This window comes from Phacochoerus africanus, chromosome 1, assembly GCF_016906955.1.
Source record: "Phacochoerus africanus isolate WHEZ1 chromosome 1, ROS_Pafr_v1, whole genome shotgun sequence".
Taxonomy (NCBI): Eukaryota; Metazoa; Chordata; class Mammalia; order Artiodactyla; family Suidae; genus Phacochoerus; species Phacochoerus africanus.
The window spans coordinates 149,121,976-149,143,834 of NC_062544.1; the positions used below are offsets into that span (position 1 = coordinate 149,121,976).

The following is a 21,859-nucleotide window of genomic DNA, read 5'->3' on the forward strand; positions in this document are numbered from 1 at the left end:
CTTTCAGACATGCGCACTCGGAACGCTCGGCTTCGCGCGTAGTTCACTGCGCATGTGCGTTGCCAGGGGTAGCGCAGGTAGCCGAAGTGGCTCGCGGCTGGAGGCCTGTTGCCGAGGTGGGGAGGTGGGGCCGGAGGTGTGAAGCGAGCCGCTATGAGGGCCGTACTGACGTGGAGAGATAAAGTGGAACAGAGGTTAGGAGCGGGGCAGTCCGGGAGGAGCGGGAGGCCAAGCCCCAGCGGGATAGCGGGCGCCATTGCGTGAACCCCGGTGGTTGCCACGGGCAACGGGCCTGTGGCTCAGGCAGAGGATAGTGAGCCCCGAGAATCAGCGTCTGAGAGGTCGCCCCCCAGCCCCTTTTCGGATGGACACTGAAGCCTGGAGAGGGAGCAAGGGCAGTTCCGCGCGTGAGGTAGTGGTCTGTCGAAGTGGTTTTACACATAGTCATAACCTGGTCTTGTCTTTTTCTTACTCAGAATCCATCCTGGGCTCGTCTTAGACCCATGACAGTATTTCTCTAACTTCACCACTTTTGCCACATCCACACATTACCTCTACTCTTTTTTGCTTGACTTTTCTTCTAAATTTCCTCATTTATTTTAGTTTAAATATAATTTTACAAGGAAACTTTATTACGCCATATATGAAAACCAGTTTTCATTTGCTATAAATGTAAGTTAACTGTAACTTAAAGCTGGGAGAAACGAAACGGTGTTAACACGGTATAGCTAGATACCGTTGCTAGGGAGCCTTTAAACCTCCTTCATTTGGAGATTGAGCAGGTGTTGTCCGTGAGGTGCTTGAGATGAAAAGCATCAAATCATGACTTTCTCATGTAATTTATTAGAAGGCTTGAAAGAGACTTGAAAGAGAATGACTTTCTCACTTTATGATTCACTGTTGTTTAATGTCCTATTCCACTTTTATCACCTAAATCTATCATGTAAGGATTCCTTTTGCGGGGAATACTGACTTATTGGGTAGTTTTCCTCAGCCTGACTTTCACAGTCTTCCTCCATGATCTTTTCAACTTCGTTGGGAAGCCTCCGTTTGGCTAGTGGCCTTCCCTCTCTTTTCTTGGGCCTTTCTGTGTGAGGAAAGCACACCTTCCTTCATCTCCTTACATGGAAATCCTAAACATCCTTAAGGCTCCATTTGGAGATGGTTGCTTTCTTTACACTAGTAAAAGCTAATGCTTACTTGGTGACTTTGTGCCAGGCACTGGCTAAGAACTTTGTATCTTTTATCTCATTGTCACCTAACAACAGCCCTCTAAGTTAGGTACTGTACTTACTTCTCTTTCATGGATGAGGTGACCGATTCACAGAGGGTGGAAAATTTGCCAAGGTCACACAGTGAGTAAGTGGTGGAGCTGGGAGTTCCCCTAGTGGCTCAGTGGAAACAAATCCTACTAGTAACCATGAGGTTGCGGGTTCGATCCCTGGCCTCCCTCAGTGGGCGAAGGATCCGGCCTTGCAGTGAGCTGTGGTATAGGTCACAGACTCGGCTCAGATCCTGCGTGGCTGTGGCGTAGGCCCGCAGCTGTAGCTCCGATGCGACCCCTAGCCTGGGAACTTCCAGATGCCACGAGTGCAGCCCTCAAATAAAACAACAAAAAAAAAACAACAAAAAAAAAGTGGTGGAGCTGGCTTTCTTCCTCACTCCAGAGCCAATGCTCTTGGCCACTACGTTAATTATTCCCAGTGTTACAGAGGCTGCGGAACTCCATTGCCTGGAGGAGTCAGGCAGGCAGCATAATGGGAGATGTTTATTTGCATCTTAAATAGAAGGAATTGTCTGTTTTCACTAGGAGTATTCTTCTGTTCTCCTTTTCTTGAAACATAGCCCTACAGGTGAATCCTTCACTTCTTGTTTTAATAGAGATTTGAGTAAAAAAAATTTTTTTGTTAATTTTTCTCTTAACTGTCTTATGTAAGTACTCATAGAACAATCTGCTGATGACTAGCAGCTGAGCATTTGGCTTTGGGTTGGGGGTCAGAGAGCACTGGGGAGCGGCTATGGCCAACTGGGGAGGTCCAGTGCTGCTTAAAAGGGGCAGCAGCTGCTCTGCTCCTACCAGTTACCAGCCTGCAGGAAATCGGCCTAGGGTGGCTGAGATCTTTCTGTTTTTAATGTGAAATGTCACAATTTTTAAATGTTGGCACTTAAAAAACAAAATAAAATACCATGTGGGCCAAACAAAATGTTTGCTGGCTAAATACAGCCTGATGGACTCCCAGTTTTCAACCCCTGGCATAGGATTTTGTTCATTCCATTCTTGTGGTACTTAAGAGTCTGCCTTGTGTAGGAGTTTATGGGAAACTGTTGATCCCAGAAGTCTATAACCCCCTTAAAAGCAATAGCTATGTCTTATTCATTTTCAGAGCCTAGGCAAATCAGTGGTGGTTGTGATTGTTTGATGAATAGATAAATTTGTGAATGATGAATGAAGATTGGTTCATTCATCAACCAAAATTATTTGGTTTTTGGCCCATTACAGCTATTCTAATATAGAAGCTATAGGGGTTCTGGAGACTGGCAATCCTGATGTAGCTACATATGTGAGCTGGTAGCCCAGAATGAGACAAAACAAAAGAAAAAACTATACAAATAATTAGAACTACAAAATCCCAGATGTCAAAGATTGATCCTCCACAACTGAACTAGCCTCTGCTGGTCTGCTCTTTTGATTTCAGTCTAACCTTCCTGTGTGTTTGTGTGTTTTTCTTTTTTTGTGTGTTTTTAGCCTCATTCACAGCATGTAGAAGTTCCTGTGCCAGGGATTGAACTGGTGCCACAGCAGTGACCAAGTCCACAACAGTGACCTGGATCCTTATGGATCCTTAACTCCCAGGCCACCAGGGAACTCTCAAACCTTTGTGTAGCAAGCAGGAAATCTTTCTCTCTTTTTTATTTTTATTTTTTGCTTTTTAGGGCTGCACCTGCGGCATATGGAAGTTCCTAGGCTAGGGGTCTAATTGGAGCTACAGCTGCTGACCTACACCACAGCCACAGCAACGTCGATCCAAGCTGCATCTGCGACCTACACCACAGCTCACGGCAATGCTGTATCACTTAGCCACTGAGTGAGGCCAGGGATCAAACCTGCATCCTCATGGATACTAGTTGGATTTGTTTCTGCTGCGCCACATTGGGAACTCCAGGAATTCTCTTTTTTGAGTCTTGTTGTGATCCGTTACTCTACTTCATCAACCTAGGGTGACTCCCAGTTACCTTCCATGTCAAATTGTGCACTTAATAAGGTGGTCCTGCTTATCCCACCCCTCCACCTGCCTCCACTTGCTTACATTTAAACTTATGCTTTTCAGTTCAGTTGAAAAATCCATTTTCCTATCCAAAAGCCCTGCCCAAATGTTCTCTTATTCTTCTCTGAACTCCCTCTTTTCCACCTTAAAAGCACTGCTCCAGGTTCATCTCAAACACGATGCCTTATTTGTCCAGCCTGCCTTATTCCCAGGGCAGCATCTGCTATATCCCTCATTCACACCAGCTAGTATTTACTGAGTACTTGCTATGGACCAGACAATGTTTACATACGTTATCTTGTTTAATCTCCACAACAACCTGTGAGGTTGAAATTGTTACCCCATTTTTAGATGAAAAAATTGAGACTTAGTGAGGTAGCAGTTTGCCTAAGATTCCAAGCAGGTGAGTGGGGGCTGGGTCAGATTGTACAGGACTTAGAGAGGCACCTTGGGACTTTAATTTACAGTGGGCACAGGATTGGCAGGGGACAATTTGCCGGACTCACCTTCTGTCTCCCTGCAATGGAATCTGACAGTGTATCTTTTTCATATAATTTTCTGCAGATGGGTAAGCTGCCCAGCCCTGGAAGTGTTCAGGCAGAGGCTGGGCAACCATCTTTAGGGAATTTCTGCCCTGCTGGGAGAATTGGACTATATGACAAGATGTAAGGTCTTTCTGAGTTTCTGTGATCTCATGAGTAATTAAAACCCAGGGGTGTTCAAGATAAAACTTTGTCAGTTTGTCAGTTATATTCATTTTGTGTCTAGGACAGTGCCATGTACTGTGAGTGCACAAATATCTAAAACAGGGTTATTACCCTTAAAATGCATAGGTCTATAATTAAGGGACAATGTAGTATCTGAAATGGTGTAAAGTAGAGAAGATTATATAATTAGAGCCAAATTGAATTGTGCAGATTCTAAGTTCAAGAAGAGTTTAGAAGGGCTAATCAGACAGGTATGTTATACTTTAGATAGAAAATTTCAAAAAATTCAGAGAAAATTGAATTTTCACATCTGAGGGGAAGATAGTTAAAGGCTTGGCTCAGATGGAATACTCAGAAGTGATTTTTCTTTTTTCCTTCTTTCTTTTTTTTGTGTTTTTAGGGCCTCATTTATGGCATGTGGAGGTTCCCAGGCTAGGGGTCAAATCAGAGCTGTAGCTGCCAGCCTATGCCACAGCAACACAGGATCTGAGCCATGTCTGTGACCTACATCACAGCTCATGGCAACGAGGGATTCTTAACCCACTGAGAAGGCTAGGGATCAAACCTGGGTCCTCATGGATGCTAGTCAGATTCGTTTCCACTGAGCCATGACAGGAACTCTTCAGAAGTGATTTTTCTAATAATTCAGCCTCAAATGGTCTTTCTGAAGAAGAAACTACACAGGAACCACTTTGGTGAGTTCAGATTTGTTTAAGGCAGGAAGGGAGCCACATGGCCAAGATGACTATGAAAGAGAGATACAGACCCCTCCCCAACCTTGTGCCTCCCCAGCTCCTCATAGGTGGTGGTGCTTGTGCACCCTGGGAGGTGGGAGGGTAGCTCCTAGCCTTGCTGTGTCGGTAAGACCAAATCTCAGCCTGGAAGTCAGCCCTTCTGGCCCCAGCTCCCCTGCTTTTCCCTCGTCCTCCCTGCTTCTCCTTGGGGTGTGAAACGCACCCAGTGCATTTCCCCCAAAACTCAAGAGAGAAAGACTGAGAGACAGGAAGGCCTAGGTCTGTTACCACATAGTGGTGAGGAAGCTGAAGGACTCAGGGTTTGTGTTTGCTTCTGTCATGAGGTGTTCCCAGCTGGGGAGGGATAAGCTTCTCCATCAGCCAGCTGTTTGACAGCAGACAGATTACTCACCTCTGTACTTCAGTTTCCTCATTGATAAAAATGGGCCAATAGTGCTTGGTCTGTCTTATGTTAGCATAGGGTCAGAATGAGATCATGTAAGGTTACATTATTTTTTTTAGTTGATTTGCAATGTTGTGCCAATTTCTGCTGTACAACAGATTGACACATATATATATATATAAATTCTTTTTTTGTATTACTTTCCATCATGGTCTATCCCAGGAGATTAGCTCTAGTTCCCTGTACTATATACAGTAGGACCTCATTACTTATCCATTCTAAATGTATTTAGTTTGTGCAGAATAGAAAGCTCTGCAAACCACTTAATAATTTACATCTCTTAACCACAAACTTCCAGTCCATCATATTCCCTCCACCCTCCTTGGCAACCACAGGTTTGTTCTCTATGTTTGTGAGTCCGTTTCTCTTTTGTAGATGGGTTCATTTGTGTGATATTTTAGATTCCACATTTAAGTAATGTCATATTTGTCTTTCTCTTTCTGACTTATTTCACTTGGTATGAGAATCTCTAGTTGTGTCTATGTTGCTGCAAATGGTATTATTTTGTTCTTTTTCATGGCTGAGTAATATTCCATTGCACCACTGTATACATGTACCACATCTTCTTAATCCATTCATCAGTCAATGGACATTTAAGTTGTTTCCATGTTTTGGCTATTGTGAATAGTGCTTCTATGAACATAGGGGTGTGTGTATACTTTTTTTTTTTTTTTTTTTTTGGCTGCACCTGTGGCATATGGAAATTCTTGGGTCAGGGATTGAGCCTGCACCATAGCAGTGACAGTGCTGGATCCTTACCCACTGAGCCACTGGGGAACTCCCTGCATTTTTTTTTTTTTTTTTTTGCTTTTTAGGGCCACACTGGCAGCACATGGATGTTCCCAAGCAGGGGTCGAATCAAAGTTGCAGCTGCTGGCCTATACCACAGCCACAGCAATGCCATATCTGAGTTGTGTCTGCAACCTACACCATAGCTCACGGTGACACCAGATTGTTAACCCACTGAGCGAGGCCAGGGATCTAACCTGCATCCTCATGGATACTTGTTGGGTTTGTAACTGCTGAGCCACAACAGGAACTTCTGCATGTATATTTTTGAATTATAATTTTGTCTGGATATATTCTCAGAAGTGGAATTGCTGGGTCACATGGTAATTCTGTTTTTAGTTTTCTGAGGAACATCCATACTGTCTTCTGTAATGGTTGCACCAGCTTACATTCCTACCAACAGTGTAGGAGAGTTCCCTTTTGTCTACACCCTCTCCAGAATAGACTTAATAATGATGGCCATTCTGACCTGTGTGAGGTAGAATTTCATTGTAGTTTTTTTTTTTTTTTTTCTTTTTAGCCACCCCATGGCATATGGGATTCCTGGGGCAGGGATCAGAGCTGAGCTGCAGTTGCACCCTATGCCATAGCACAGGATCCTTTAACCCATTTTGCCAGGCCAGGAATCGAACCTGTGTCCTGGCACTGCAGTCAGTGCCAATGCCATTGTACCACAGTGGAACTCCCTCATTGTAGTTTTGATTTGCATTTCTCTAATAATTAGTGAGATTGAGCATCTTTTCTTTCTTTTTTAAATATTTTTATTGGAGTATAGTTGACTTACAGTGTTGTGTGTGTGTGTTTAATTTTATTGGAGTATATTTGACTTAAAATGTTCTGTGAGCATCTTTTCATATGCCTGCTGGTTATCTGTGTATCTTTGGAGAGATATCTATTTTTTTTTTTTTGTCTTTTCAGAGCCGCACCCACGACATATGGAGGTTCCCAGGCTAGGGGTCTAATTAGAGCTGTAGCCGCCAACCTACACCAGAGAGAGCCACAGCAACGCTGATCCGAGCTGCGTCTTCGACCCCACAACCTCATGGTTCCTAGTCGGATTCGTTAACCACTGAGCCATGACGGGAACTCCTGGAGTGATGTCTAGTAAGGTCCTCTGCTCATTTTTCAATTGGGTTTTTTTGTTGTTATTGCTGTATGAGCTGTTTGTATATTTTGCAGATTAAGCCCTTATTGGTTGCATTGTTTGCAAATGTTTTCTTCCTTATGCTGTCTTTTCTTTTTTATGATTTTCTTTCTTTCTTTTTTTTTTTCGGTCTTTTTTGCTATTTCTTGGGCCGCTCCTGCAGCATATGGAGGTTCCCAGGCTAGGGGTCTAATCGGAGCTGTAGCTGCTGGCCTACACCACAGCTCACGGCAACGCCGGATCGATAACCCACTGAGCAAGGGCAGGGACCGAACCCGAAACCTCATGTTCCTAGTTGGATTTGTTAACCACTGCGCCACGATGGGAACTCCTATGATTTTCTTTACTGTGCACAAGCTTATAAGTTTAAGTCCCATTAATTTTTTTATTTCTATTGCCTAGTGAGATTGATGTAATAAAATATTTGTATGATTTATTTCAGGGAATGTTTTGCCTCTTTATTCTTATAGGAGATTTTATGATGTCATGTCTTATATTTAAGTCTTTAAGTCACTTTGAGTTTATTTTTGTGCATGGTGTGAGGGTGTGTTCTGATGTCATTGATTTATGTGCAGCTGTACAACTTTCCCAGACCACTTACTGAAGAGATTGTCCTTTTCCCATTTTATATTCTTACCTCCTTTGTAGAAGATTAATTGACCATATGTGTGTGGGTTTATTTCTGGACTCTTTATTCCATTGATCCATATATCTGCTTTGGTACCAACACCATGCTATTTTGATTACTGTAGTTTTGTAGTATTGAATGAAGTCTGAAGTCTGGGAGAGTTATGCTTCCTGCTTTGTTTTTTTTTCCTCAGGATTGCTTTAATTTTAGCAATCCAGGGTCGTCTGTGGTTCCATGTAAAGTTTTGGATTATTTGTTCTAGTTCTGTGAAAAATGTCATGGATAATTTGATAGGGTTCACATTAAATCTATAGATTGCTCTGGATAGTGTGGCCATTTTTTTTTTTTTTTCTTTTAAGGGCTGCATCTGCAGCATGTGAAAGCTCCTAGTCTAGGGGTTGAATTGGAGCTGCAGCTCCCAGCCTACGCCGCAGCCACAGCAACACAGGATCCGAGCCACGTCTGTGACTCGTGCCACAGTTTGTGGCAATGCCAGAACCTTAACCCAATGAACAGAGCCAGGGATGGAACCCGCATCCTCATGGATACCAGTTGGATTCTTAACCTACTGAGCCACAGTAGGAACTCCAGTGTGGCCATTTTAACAATATTAATTCTTCCAATCCAAGAGCATGGGCTAACTTTCCACTTCTTTGAATCCTCTTTAATTTTATTTATTAATGTTTTATCAGCATGTAAGTCTTTTACCTCCTTGGTCAGGCTTATTCCTTGGCACTTTATTATATTTTTTTGGTGTGATTTTAAAAGTTTTTTTTTTTAACTTTCCCTTTCTGATATTTCATTGTTAGTATACAAAAATGCAACCAATTTCTGAATGTTAATCTTGTGTCCTGCTACTTTGGTGAATTCATTTATTAGATCTAGTAGTTTTTGTGTGGAGTCCTTTGGATTATTTGGATATGTATTGTATCATGTCATCTGCATATAGTAACAATTGAGCCTCATCCTTTCCAATTGGGATATCTTTTATTCCTTTTTCTTGTCAGATTGCTGTGGTTAGTACTTCCAATACTATGTTGAATAGAAATGGTAAGAGTGGGAATCCATGTCTTGTTCTAGATTTTAGCAGGAAGACTTTCAGCTTTTCTCTGTTGAGTATTATGTTGGCTGTGCATTTGTGATAAATGGTTTTTATTATTTTGAGATCTTTTCCCTCTATACCCACTTTGGTAAGAGTTTTTATCATGAATGGATGTTGAATTTTGTCAAATGCTTTATTTGCATCTATTGAGGTGATCATGTGGTTTTTGACTTTTCTTTTGTTAATGTGGTATATGCCATTGATTGATTTGTTTATGTTGAATAAAGTTACACTTTTCAACAACTCTTAACTCTTGAATATGTGTGAAGAATTATTTTCATTAAAGGAAGCTTCTGAGGTTAATGGAGCCTATATTAAAAACTCTGAATTCTACATGTAATGCCCTGGGTAAATGATAATACCTTTCTTCCTGCCACTTTTGTTTTTCTTGGCCACACCTGTGGCATGTGGAAGTTCCCAGGCCAGAGATCGAACCTGTGTGACAACAGCAACCCAGACTGCTGCAGTGACAACACTGGATCCTTAACCCGCTGTGCCACTAAGGAACCCCCTTTTCCTGCTGGTAAAACATGGAGACTCTTGGAGTTTCTCTGTGGCTCAGCAGGTTAAGGATTTGGCTTTGTCACTGCTGTGGCTTGGGTTCAGTCCCCCAGCCCGGGAACTTAAACATTTTGTAGGTGCGGCCAAAACAAACAAAAAACCATGGAGACTCTTGCTAATTATTTTGTCAACTGTGGCATATGATAATAATAATGATAATGAAGGCCACAAAGTATAATGGTTAGAGCTTGGGCTTCAGAGCCAGACCACTGGGTTTGAATTCTGTCTCCACCTCCACTCTACAGCAGTTTATTTTATTTTTTTTATCTTTATTAAAAATTTTTTTTATTGTTATTTCCCTAATACAATTTTTTTTTTCTACTGTACAGCATGGTAACTGTAGCAGTTTATTTTTAGGCAAGTTAACTTCTCTCTGTGTTACTTTTCTCATCTGCAAAGTAGATATGGCATTGCTGTGAAGATTGAGTTAACACATGTAAAGCATTTAAACTGTACTTTGCACACAAATAAATGTGCTTCATATAAGTCACTATAATTAAAGTGTTGAGAGTAGCAGAGATTTGTTATATTTGACAATAATTTGGGAGAGTAGAAGGGAGGAAAGCACATACTCTAGAGTCAGATTTAAAATTCTGGCCCTTTCACTTGTTGAATGTGTGATGTTGGGCAAAATACTTGACCTCTCTGAGCCATGGTGTTCTCAACCCCAAAACTGAGTAGTAGTTCTTACCTCATAGAATTGTTGTGAGGATGAAATAAAATAATACATTTGAAGAGCTCAGCGTGGGATATCCCTGTGGCAAATGTTCCAAGTACTGTATCAGGGGTGTGTATTTCTGGAACACTCACGGGAACCAGGTTAATTTATCCCATGCTAAACTTTTACAGTAGGCCATCTTGGTAGCACTGTCCAGTACATTTCAGGCCAGGGATTGAACCCCTGCCACAGTAGCAACCCAAGCCGCTACAGTGACAGTGCTGGATCCTCAACCATTGTGCCACAAGGCAACATCCCCAGTGACTAGGATCACCTGAATAAATGAAATTCTCTGCTTGAGGCATTCGAGAATCTTTGTAATAAGGCTCAGCCTGTTTTTTTTTGTTTGTTCGTTTGTTTGTTTGCCTTATGTCTCCTTACCGCCATGCACGAAGCCAAACATTGCAGTCAAATTATATTATTTAGATATTTGTTATCCCACCTTGATGTCTTTGCTCATTCTCTTTTCTCTGCCTGAAATGCTGCGCCTACCCCTCCTCCTCCTGAGTGTCTGAAAAGCCCTGCCTTTTATTATTTCCTCGATGAAGCTTTTTCTGATCCTCTCCAACTCAGAACATTGTAGGATTCCTACAATATGTGCTTTAATGTATCTCCTAAAACCTTTATCACAGTATTATTCTACATTTCATCTAATCTAAAAGGTCACTGATTTATAAATATCATTATTTTGCATATGACTAAGGAAGCAAAAAATGCCACCAGCTAAACTGACACATCATCAATTATAAGACACATCCCAACATCAGAAATGTTAAAATGTGAAAAAAGGTATAATTTAGAATTGCTGACATGTGGATCTCTGTGAGTATCTCAGCCTCTTCTTCCCACAGGATGGCCATTTCCTCGAGGGCAGGGAGGGACTGTGATTCTCTCATCCCGTATCTGTTAGTTGTAGTGCCTGAGAGGCACTCTTAGTATCTGACTAGTTGGAAATAGCAATGATATTTTAATAAGTGACCAATTTTTGAGAGACATGTGGATTTACTAGCCTGCACACATCCTCTCAGTTTGTGTAGCCTTTATGGTATTATTAGAAGAGTTAGTATCCTTGACTGTTGACACTTTGAATCATCTCTGGCCTCTGACTTCTGGGCAGGTGGAAATTGGAACATAACGCTATCTTCCGAGTGGATTGTGATCGAAGGTGTGGTGGTTGAATGGGATTTGCAACCAAATGTAATTCTTAGCCATTATTTTTCTCCCCCATGCACAAGCAGCATCTCTTGATGGAAATAAAGTTTGCTTTCCTGACCGTTAGCAGACCTCATCATTTTGGTTCCTAATTGTCCTTTTGTTTTGTCTTGTCTCCTGTTTAGTATATATGACCTCGCATTTAAGCCTGATGGAACTCAACTGATTTTGGCTGCAGGAAACAGATTACTGGTAGGATTTTGTCTGAGTTTCCTTTCTAAGTGCTTTTTTTCCTTTCCTTCTTGTAAGTGCTCTAAAATTTGGCCCTTTTTTTAAAGATAAAAAAGGCAAGGGCGGAAAAACCAGTCATTACTTTTTAATAGGGAAGGAAATGGGCTATTTAAAACAGGTAAGTAAACTGTCTATCAGATAGGAACCTGTGAATAATACCTCCTTTGGAATCATTAATCTTTCCCTTTCTACTTTGAGAAATCCATGAAAAAGTTGCAAATAACTAATCAAAATGCCTTTGAAACCGAGTTGTTGTCAGTTTGAATTTTCTCCCCCTGGAAAATTGAAGCAACAGGACTGAAGTGGCTCCCTCCATGAAAAGCTGGATACCCTGACCCTGACTTTGAGGCACTGGCCTACCTAAACTATTGAATATGGATGCCGTCCTATTTTTCTTATTTTCAAAGAATATAAGCTCCCTCTGGAACCCAGCCTAGTGTATAAAAGTCATTTTCAGAGAGTTATTTTGACCTGGAAACCTTTGTATGATCTCCCTTTCCTGCCACGTAAGTTTGCTTCCTCTGGCTCTGTTGTCTCTAGATATGCACATGCCTGAGCTCCATTCTCTACATGGTAACAAAGCTGTGGTTAAGTTGTTCCACAGACTTCTTTTTCTCCAGGGTAAACAATCCAAATCCTTTTAGATTTTTCCTGTAGGTTATCTTCTCAAACACTAACCATTTCTGGAGGGTTTTGCCTTTATTTCTCAGATGGTGTGTTTTTTAAATCTCCACATATTTATAGATGTTGCACAGCCATAAAACCCTAAATCCATGTTACAATTGGATTTTATAACATTCCCTCCAGTTTACAAACCCAGAGTTCAGGTATGTGACTTTTAACCTCTCGGTAGCAAATATGAAACCTCTCTCTGTGATGTTGGTAGGGGCAGGGCTGTGCCTGGGATTTAGTCATGATGTAGCTGGGCCCTTTGTGTGGCTTTATTGGGGAGGGGAGGGCCTAGCTTGATTGGTCTTTTATCCAAATTCACGCAGGGAGAGTGAACTTTGTAGAGAAGTTCCACAGAAAGAACTTTTGCTTCTTGAGCATTATTGACACATTCCCATCCGTGCAACTCACAGAATCAGGACCTATACTTCTTGGGTTTCCCAATTTTAAGTCAAGTCACATTCTTTCTGGTTTCTTGGTGCAGTTTTTACTTGATACAAATTTAGACTATTGACAAATATTTTATTATGAAGACACATTTTGCAGCAGCAGCCTGCAGGCATCTAACTAATGTATGCCACGTGGATAATCTGTATTTTTGTCTCTCTTTTTTGCCAGGTTTATGACACCTCTGATGGCACCTTACTTCAGCCCCTCAAGGGACACAAAGATACTGTGTACTGTGTGGCATATGCGAAGGATGGTAAGAGAGCTGCTGCAATTTATAGTCTATCCTGACCTCGGAACCACTCATTTCTCTCCTTAGTTGCGCCTTCATTGTGTTTGGTGAGCGCAGGTTAAAACTTGCAGTTTCAGAAGATAGTTCAGTCTCTTAGGCTTCAGTTTAGTTTTTGAGTTCAAAAAGTATTACTGAGGCCTGTCTGTGTGCCAGGCATTGTTCTAGCTGCTTGAGATACTCCAGAGGACAAACACAGGTCCCTGCTTATAGGGGGCTTGTATCTACTGGGGAGGTCCGGGGGTGGGGGAGCAGGAGAGAGTATGAAGGAAGATGTGCAAAAAATGCAGTGTGGAGGTAAGTGAAACAATATGCTGGAAGGTGTAAGTGTTAAGGAAGAAGAAAAAGTAGGGCAGAATGGGAATGGGGAGAGTTGAGAGTACTGGCTGGGGGAAGGCATTGATTTTACAGGGCAATGAGTGTGGGCTTATTGACAGGGACTGGTGAATGAGGACCTGAAGGTGGGGAGATGGTGAAATAATGACTATGAGCATTGGGGTGGGGGAGCAGAGCCGTTGTGGAACCCTTGTGTGGAGTGTGCTCTCTTGGGTTGGGGCAGAGAGAATGAGAGGGAGAGGTGACAGGCTGGGGTGGCCAGATCATGCTGGCTGTCATAAGGACTTTGGCTTGATTCTCAGTAAAAATGGGGAACCACTGAAGAGTTCTGAGCAGAGGAGAAATCTGATCTGATTTATATTTTAAAAAGATCCTTCCAGAAGTTCCTACTGTGGCACAGCGGGATCGGCAGCATCTTGAGAGCACTGGGACGTGGGTTCGATCCCTGGCCTGGCACAGTGGGTTAAGGATTCAGTGCTGCCGCGGCCGTGACTTGGGTCATGGCTGCAACTTGGATCTGATCCCTGGCCTGGGAACTCCATATGCTGCAGGGTGGCCAAAAATGAAAATAAATAAATAAAAATTTAAAAATCCTTCTATTGTAGTTCAGGGAACTATATTCAATACCTTACAATGTAATGGAAAGAATCTGAAAAAGAATATATAAATATTTGAATCACTTTATACCAAAACTAACATAACTATACTACAATTAAAAAAAAAAGGATCCCTCCATCTGCTGTATTAGGAACATCTTGCAAGGGGCGAGGGTTGGGGCAGAAAGTTGAGTGAAGGAGCATCACCCAGGCAAATTTTAAAACTCTGGTGATGGTGGCTCAGACCTCTGTGGGGACAGAAGTGGTGAGAAGCAGTCAGATGCTGGAAATAGTTTGAAGGTGGGTTGCCTGACAGATTGGAGGTGGGGTGGGTAGAAACAAGTCAGGGGTGACTACAAAGTTTTTGGCTTGAATGACTGAAAGGATGGAATTGCTTTCCATGGGGATGGGGAAGGCTGCAGGCCAAGAAACTTAGTGGAAGATCAGGAGTTCAGTTGTGGGCATGTGGAATTTGGGAGAGGGGAGCAGAGATGGGATCCAGGGCATGATGGGCATGGTGGAAGCTGGCTGATTTCACAGCGGGTACTGGCAGTGGGAGTGTGTGGTAGTAGGAGGCTCATGGAAATTCCCTTCCATTCTTTCACTGAAGCAGGAGGTAGCAACATCTGAGTGTGGGAAAGAGAAGGAGGTGTCTGGGGGGCTCAGTGAATGGCCCTGGGAGATGTAGTGAGACCCCAGGTCCACCAAGGACCCATCTGAAGCAGAGGAGGTGGAGAGTTAGGTGTCACCAGAGTGGTGGGTGTATAAGTACCTCTGCAGATGAAGTCAGAGGGCAAGGAACAGAGGAAGGCTTGTGCACCTTGACCTTATATACACCTTATGTACTTTACTGTCAGCTGAGTAATGAGGGGTGAGAGGCGGAGAGAGGGTGGTTTTAGCGGGGTTGAAGGATAATTGGAGTTAGGGCACCAGGTAGGGTGAGGAAGAGGAGAGGTGTTAGTCAGACAATGGGTGCCTGAAACTGATCCTGAGAGTTTAAAATAAATCCATGCTGGAAGTGCCCATTGTGGCTCAACAGGTTAAGAACCCAGCTAGTATCCACGAGGCTGTGGGTTCCATCCCTGACCTCGCTCAGTGGGTTAAGGATCTGGAGTTGCCATGAACTTGAATGACTGGTGTAGGTCGCAGACGTGGCTTGGATTGAGCATTACTGTGGCTGTGGCGTAGGCCCTCAGCTGCAGCTTTGATTCCACCCCTAGCCTGGGAACCTCCATATGCCGTGGGTATGGCCCATAAAGGAAACATACATGCATACATACCTACATAAATTCATTCTGCCCACAGCATGAACTTGGTAGGAAGAACGTGGACTTTGGGATGAGATGGCTCTGAGTTCCAACCCCAAAGCTCTGTGAGTTTGAGACTGTTATTGGTGCTCTCCGATTTTGTTTCCTCATGTGTTAAATGGACATAGGATTAGAGAGGCCAGCCTGTGACCACTGCCGAGAAAGCACAGAATCAGAGTGCCACAGTGCTTGAATAAACTTTGGAGAGCAGTTTCCAGGTTTTAAACTTCCTTTAGATGATGGACCTCTTTGAGAATCTCATGAGAGCTGTGGACTAGAAAAATGCCTATTTCACATACACGAACAGTGCGCACAGTTTTAGTCTGACCTAGCTTAATCTCTTGATGTTAGACCTACATGAAGACCTGGAGAAGTCATGTAACTTGCTGAGGTCATGCTGCAAGTTAGTGGCAAAGATGGCACTTATTCTGGCCTCATGGTCATGTGTGCTGGGCCACAGTAGTCATGTTTTATTACTTGCGTTTGAGTTCAAGTCAGAGTAATACTGTGGGGAGCCCTGGGGGCCTTGGAATTCATAAGCCTAGGGCCTCTTTGGCCTGCAACACCATCAGGGCCCTTGGGGATGTGAGAGCAAGACCTGCCATCAGTGGCATTTGTCAGCCCTTAACGGAGTCCTGACACACATGTCATCACGTCTGATCTCCAACAGCACTGTGAAGCAGGCAGGGACGGGATCGCAGCTCTTCCCACAGATGAGGAGCAATTACAGGTGACAGCGGCAGAGCTGGGCCTGGCCCAGAGCCCTTGTTCTTTCCAATGTACCGTGCTGCCCTTTCGTGACACTTAGGTGGTGATAAAGAAGTCTTTTACTTCCTCTACACTGGTCTTTCCCCTTGGGTTTAGAAGTGAGGAGACACTGAATTACAATTTTGCTCTTTAAGTCTGCTTGTTTTCGATTTCTCCCTTAGTTTAATAAGTATTTAATGAGCAACTGTGATACAAAGGTAGGTAAGAACTAGGTTTTTTTTTTGTTGTTCAGGAAAAGCAGTACAAGACAATATGAGGAAATAATAGTAATAATTATAGCTAACTTTCTTTAGCATTGGTTCTATGCCAGGCAGTGTCCTAAGCACTTTAATCTCATTTAATCTTCAAAACAACTGTGAGGTAAGTACTGTTGTGGCATCCTTTTTCAAATGAGGAAATGAAAGCCTGGAAATGTTCACTAGCTAGTTCCGGGTCCTACAGCTGGTAAGTGACATCACTGGGAATTCCAGTTCTGACTCTGAGCTTGTAGCTCAGACTCTGTGATACCTGCTGCCTGCACATGTGGGGGAGGAGTGACAGAAATAACAAAGAAGAGCAGCTCCTTTTTATTTAGTATGTGCAGCTGTGTCCTGGGGCTCATGCTAATGTCTGCTGGTTCAGCTATTATGAAGGGTGCTTTACAGATAGTATCTTTTTTTTTAAAATTTATTATTTTTTTTTATTTTTGGCCACCCCATGGCATATGGAGTTCCTGGGCCAGGGATCAGATCAGAGGAACAGTTGCAATCCACACTGCAGCTGCGGCAACCCCAGATCCTTTAACCCACTGTGTCGGGCTGGGGGTGGGGATTGAACCTGCGTCCTGTCACTGCAGAGATGCCTTCAATCCCATTTCGCCACAGTGGGAACTCCTGCAGATGGTATCTTAGTTGACCTCCATAAAGAGCCTCTGAGGAAGATGTTGTTTTTCCCTTTGTTTCAAATGAAGGCATTGAAAGATTCAGAGAGCCTCAAAATTAGGTCCCTCATTCACAGGGCCCAGCTTTTTTCCCTCACCACGTTGTATTTGAATTGGATTAATGTATTTTTTGTTGTTGTTGTCGTTTTAGGGCCGCACCCACAGCATATGGAGGTTCTCAGGCTAGGGGTCTAATCGGAGCTGTAGCTGCCAGCCTACACCACAGCCACAGCAAAGCAGGATTCAAGCCTTGTCTGCAGCCTACACCACAGCTCATGGCAACACCGGATCCTTAACCCACTGAGCGAGGCCAGGGATTGAACCCCCATCCTCATGGTTCCTACTGCGCCATGATGAGTACTCTGGATTAACTTAATGCCTATTTCCCCCACCAGACGAAACTCTGTGAAGGTAGGATCATGTAGGGGTTTTTGTTTTCTTATTTTCGTCTTTTTTTCAGGGCCGCTCCTGAGGCATATGGAAGTGCCCAGGCTAGGGGTCGGATCAGAGGTGTAGCCGCTGGCCTACTCGACAGCCACACATCTGTGAGCTACACTGAAGCTCATGGCAACATTGGATCCTTAATCCAATGAGCAAGGCCAGGGATGGAACCCAAATCCTAAAGGATACTAGTTGGGTTCATTACCACTGAGCCACAATGGGAATCACTGTGTTTTAAACACTCCTTGATCCTGAGCACAGAACATGATACTGGGATGTGATAAGCCCCCAGTACACCTTTGTTAGTGACAGAGCAGGATATGAACCCAGATTTCCATCTCAAGAGTACTGCCACCCACTACTGGTAAGAAGAAGTAGAGAAGCAACTAACACTACTAGGTACCTTAAAGAAATACTTTTCTAAGAAATACTTTCTGGAAAATCTTGGTTTAAAATAAATGTGCAATTTTTCTTTTTAAAAATACTTTCAGGCAAGCGCTTTGCTTCTGGATCAGCTGACAAGAGTGTGATTATCTGGACATCAAAATTGGAAGGCATTCTGAAATACACGTGAGTAACTGTTTAGGTATATGGCATTAGTAGTTTGACTCTCATCTTATTAAGTGACTGGAGCAAAAGCACCTTAGAAAGCATATAAGAACTTTTTTCTCTGTAGCTGAATTTGAGTTGTGGGCTCTGTGCAGGCTGCAGAAAGGTTGGGGAGTGAGTAAGTGAGGGAATGTTTCTTGAGGATTGCTCGCTAGGCCAGCACTGGCCAAGGTATTTGCACAGAGCTCCATTTAGTTAATTTGTCCTCATAGACTCCATCTCCCCCCAGCCCCAGGCTGTCCTCTCCCAGTGTCTGAACTTCAGGGAAGGGCCTGCCATCCACCTGGTATCAGGCTTTGCTCTTGTTCTTCACATCCCCCCACCTGGAGACCCCCTCCTCACTCCACAGATCAGATGTGCTGCTTCTTTGAAGCCTTTTCTCCTCCTCTAGTCTTGGTAGTCTCCTTCGAGATGTTTCTCACAGCTGTAGGTTTACACTTGTCTCCTGTCAGCCTGTAAGCGACATGCAGGTAGATGCCGTGTCAGTATTGCCCACCCTGTGTCAGCAGTGCCTAGTACAATGCCTGGCCCATAGTGGGTACTCAGCAAATGATTTTTTCTTTTCTTTTCTTTTTTTTTTTTTGTCTTTTTGCCATTTCTTGGGCCGCTCCCGCGGCACATGGAGGTTCCCAGGCTAGGGGTCGAATCGGAGCTGTAGCCACCGGCCTACGCCAGAGCCACAGCAACACGGGATCCGAGCCACGTCTGCAACCTACACCACAGCTCACGGCAACGCCGGATTGTTAACCCACTGAGCAAGGGCAGGGATCGAACCCGCAACCTCATGGTTCCCAGTTGGATTCGTTAACCACTGCGCCACAACGGGAACTCCTGATTTTTTCTTTTTAATTGTGGTAAAATATGTATAACATAAAACTTATCTTAATCATTTTTTAGTGTACGGTTGAGTAGTGCTAAGTACATTCACATTGCTGTGCACCAATCCCCAGGGCTCTTTTCACCTTGCAGAGCAGAAACTCCCTGCCTACTGAACGGTCACGTCTATTCCCTTCCCCCCGCCTTGTACCTCCTTTCTACTCCCTGTCTCTATGACTGTGACTAGTCTGGGGACCTTATATAAGTGGCATCTTCCAGTATTTGTCCTCTTGTGGATAGTTTATTTCACTGAGCCTAACATCCTGAATGTTTACTTGCATTGTAGCACATGTCAGAATTCCCTTTTGTTTTCAGGCTGAATGATCTTCTAGTGTATGTATAGACCACATTTTGTGTACCTGTTCATTTGTTGTTGATGGACATTGTGCTGCTTCCATCTCTTGGCTGATTTGAGTAATGCTGCTGTAAACCTTGTGCACATACCAACAAACAACTGGTTTTTTTTTTTGTCTTTTTGTCTTTTCAGGGCCACACCTGCAGCATATGGAGGTTCCCAGGCTAGGGGTCTAATTGGAGCTATAGCTGCCGGCCTACGCCACAACCACGGCAACGCCAAATCTGAGCTGCATCTGTGACCTACACCACAGCTCATGGCAATGCCAGATCCTTAACCCACTGAGTGAGGCCAGGGATCGAACCTGCAACGCATCGTTCCTGGTCGGATTCGTTTCTGCTGCACCAAAATGGGAACTGCCCAACAAACAACTTTTGAATGAATGAATGAGGTCATAAATACAGTGTTAGCCAGAAGTGGAGAATTAAAACTGAGGCTGGAAGTTCCTGTTGTGACTCGGCAGTGACAAGCCCAACCAGTATCCCTGAGAATGTGGGTTCAGTCCCTGGCCTCACTCAGTGAGTTAAGGATCCAGCATTGCTGTGAGCTGTGGTTTAGGTTACAGATGCAGCTTGGATCCTGCATTGTGGAAAGCAAAAAAAAAAAAAACCAAAAAAACTGATGCTCAGAGGCCACAAGTGACATGTGACTTGCTCAGCTTTCATCGCTACCTCAGGTGTTTCTAGATCTTGGTCTGATATCATTTTACCCCCATCCTGTGCTTCCAGGCCTCCACAGAGCAATAAGAGTAATGGCCATTAATACAGCACTTTCTGTGCACCTGGCGCTACAGGCCAGGCCCTACATCATTCTCTTACCAGCTGGCCAACAAGCAGTGGCCAGCATGCTGTTGAAGGAGGAGGCATTAAGCTAGGCCAGTCTGGTGGTGGGTGATGTTTAAGAGATGGACGTGGTTGGTGGGGGGCAGCCCGGGAGGAGAGGCCTCATCCTTGTGCTCTTCATTGGTCACTTGCCTCAGAACTCATGGTGTGTAGCTAGAGAAGCTGTGGGCTCATCATTAAACCTCCAGCCGTAGCCACTGAAACATTTGTGGTTTGCTGCATGATAGATTGCATGATAATCTACAGTCGTTTACTTCCCAGGCACAATGATTCTATCCAGTGTGTCTCCTACAACCCCATCACCCACCAGCTGGCATCCTGTTCCTCCAGTGACTTTGGTAGGTTCTGATTCCCGATGTCTTATCCTGGGATAACTCAAAATTGGTGAAAAATGCTGAAATCCATCCAGAATGTGGTGGTTTTGTCCGAGAGAGTTAATGCCACTTCTCTCCCTTCAGTGGCTGAAGGGAGGCTTACTATTGTTCTTTAAATAGGAACCAAGAGATTGAAGGACACGGAGTCTGGTAAGGAACCTGGGAGCTGGAAGAAAGGCCCTGGGGAGGGAGACAGCAGGAGGGATGGGAGAACACAGGCTTAACTCAGAGTTGTTGCCTCGCTCTGGCAGGGACAGTTTAGTGTCCCCACCTTTGTTTTCCCCGGCATCCGTATATGCATGAAAAGCATCAGTGGTGCTTCTTGGTGCAGCATGTCACCATTACTTGTTTGGTGGCTGGAGCTGTCTTTCCTGAGGGGTTGCCCACCCCTACCCCCCTGCACTGGCATGGCCCTGGCACAGAGGAGGGCAGTGAGGGGTCACCCAGGCAGGGCGGGAAGGCAGCCAGAGGCTTGCAGCTTCTCTGTTCAAGGTCATCAGTTCTGTCTTCCTTGCTGAGAGATGGTGGGTACAACAGAACAGCCATTGTCAGAGTCAAGGAGAGACCTTATCTCTCTCTGTCCCCTTCCTGCCATCAAAGAGCTTGTGGGCAGGGGCAGGTGGAGATTGTAAACATAGAAGGTTAAGTGATCATATTTGCTGGATTTTTGTGATGGGTCAGGCACTGTTCTAAGAGCTAAAATGAATACCCATTTGAGCTCCTTGACAACCCTGATGTCAGGTATTCTCATCCCATGCCACTGATGAAACAGCTGGGGCATAGAGTGGTCCAGTAACTTGCTGAAGGCCACCCAGCTGTCAGGGCATGGAACCTAGGCTGGGCCACTGTATGCAGAGCCAGCTTTGGTCAGCACTGCTGGGTTGGGGGGTCCTGGAGGGAGATGTTTCTTTCAGCTGGAGTCTCTTACAGGCTGGGTGAAGCATAGAGAAGATGTGCACAGGCTAAAACACTGGGGGAGGCATTCTGGAGCAGGGGAGAGGGGAAACAGTTTTTTTGATGTTGCCCTTTGCTATACAAATATATATCTGCCCTTGATTTACCTTCTTGGCCATGCTTCATGGCTCAAGCAGAGTAGAATTTCCTTATGTTGCCCAGACATACACCTGATGTGGGGCAGAGTCACTGGCAAGAGGGAGCAAGCTGAAGGTGACCAGTATGCCATGACAAGGCACAGCCCACATAGGGTCAGGGGAGGAGACTGGATTTTCAGAAAGCATCAGGCATTACTTTGAATGCTAAGTTGTACATTGTTAGCAATGTAATAGTTACGCACTATTTCTTTGAGTTAAACCCCTGAAAAGTTGGCTAGAAATTCAACAATATATCTTAGTCTTTATTTCTTTTTCTTTTGAAATAACTATAAATTCGTAGTAAATTATAAGGATAGTAGAGAGGTCTTGTGTACCCTCTATCTTGCTTCTCCATGGATACATCTATGTAACTGTTGTATTATAT

The 21,859-nt window shown here is 43.9% G+C and overlaps 1 protein-coding gene across 5 annotated transcripts in view; it reads left to right on the top strand.

Annotated features, from left to right (window-relative positions):
* The first annotated feature begins 40 nt into the window (after positions 1-40).
* The window catches only part of IFT122 (intraflagellar transport 122), a 73,748-nt gene continuing 51,929 nt past the window's right edge, over positions 41-21,859 (top strand). For 2 of the 5 annotated variants that reach the window (XM_047781425.1, XM_047781435.1), the window contains exons 1-5: positions 44-194; positions 11,450-11,516; positions 12,843-12,927; positions 17,819-17,897; positions 20,271-20,347. In XM_047781425.1, the coding sequence (XP_047637381.1) occupies positions 154-194; positions 11,450-11,516; positions 12,843-12,927; positions 17,819-17,897; positions 20,271-20,347 (349 nt within the window). In that variant the 5' untranslated portion in view covers positions 44-153. Of the gene's footprint in view, positions 195-11,449; positions 11,517-12,842; positions 12,928-17,818; positions 17,898-20,270; positions 20,348-21,859 lie in introns of all 5 variants that reach the window. The other 3 variants (XM_047781450.1, XR_007135071.1, XM_047781457.1) reach the window with 3 other exon arrangements.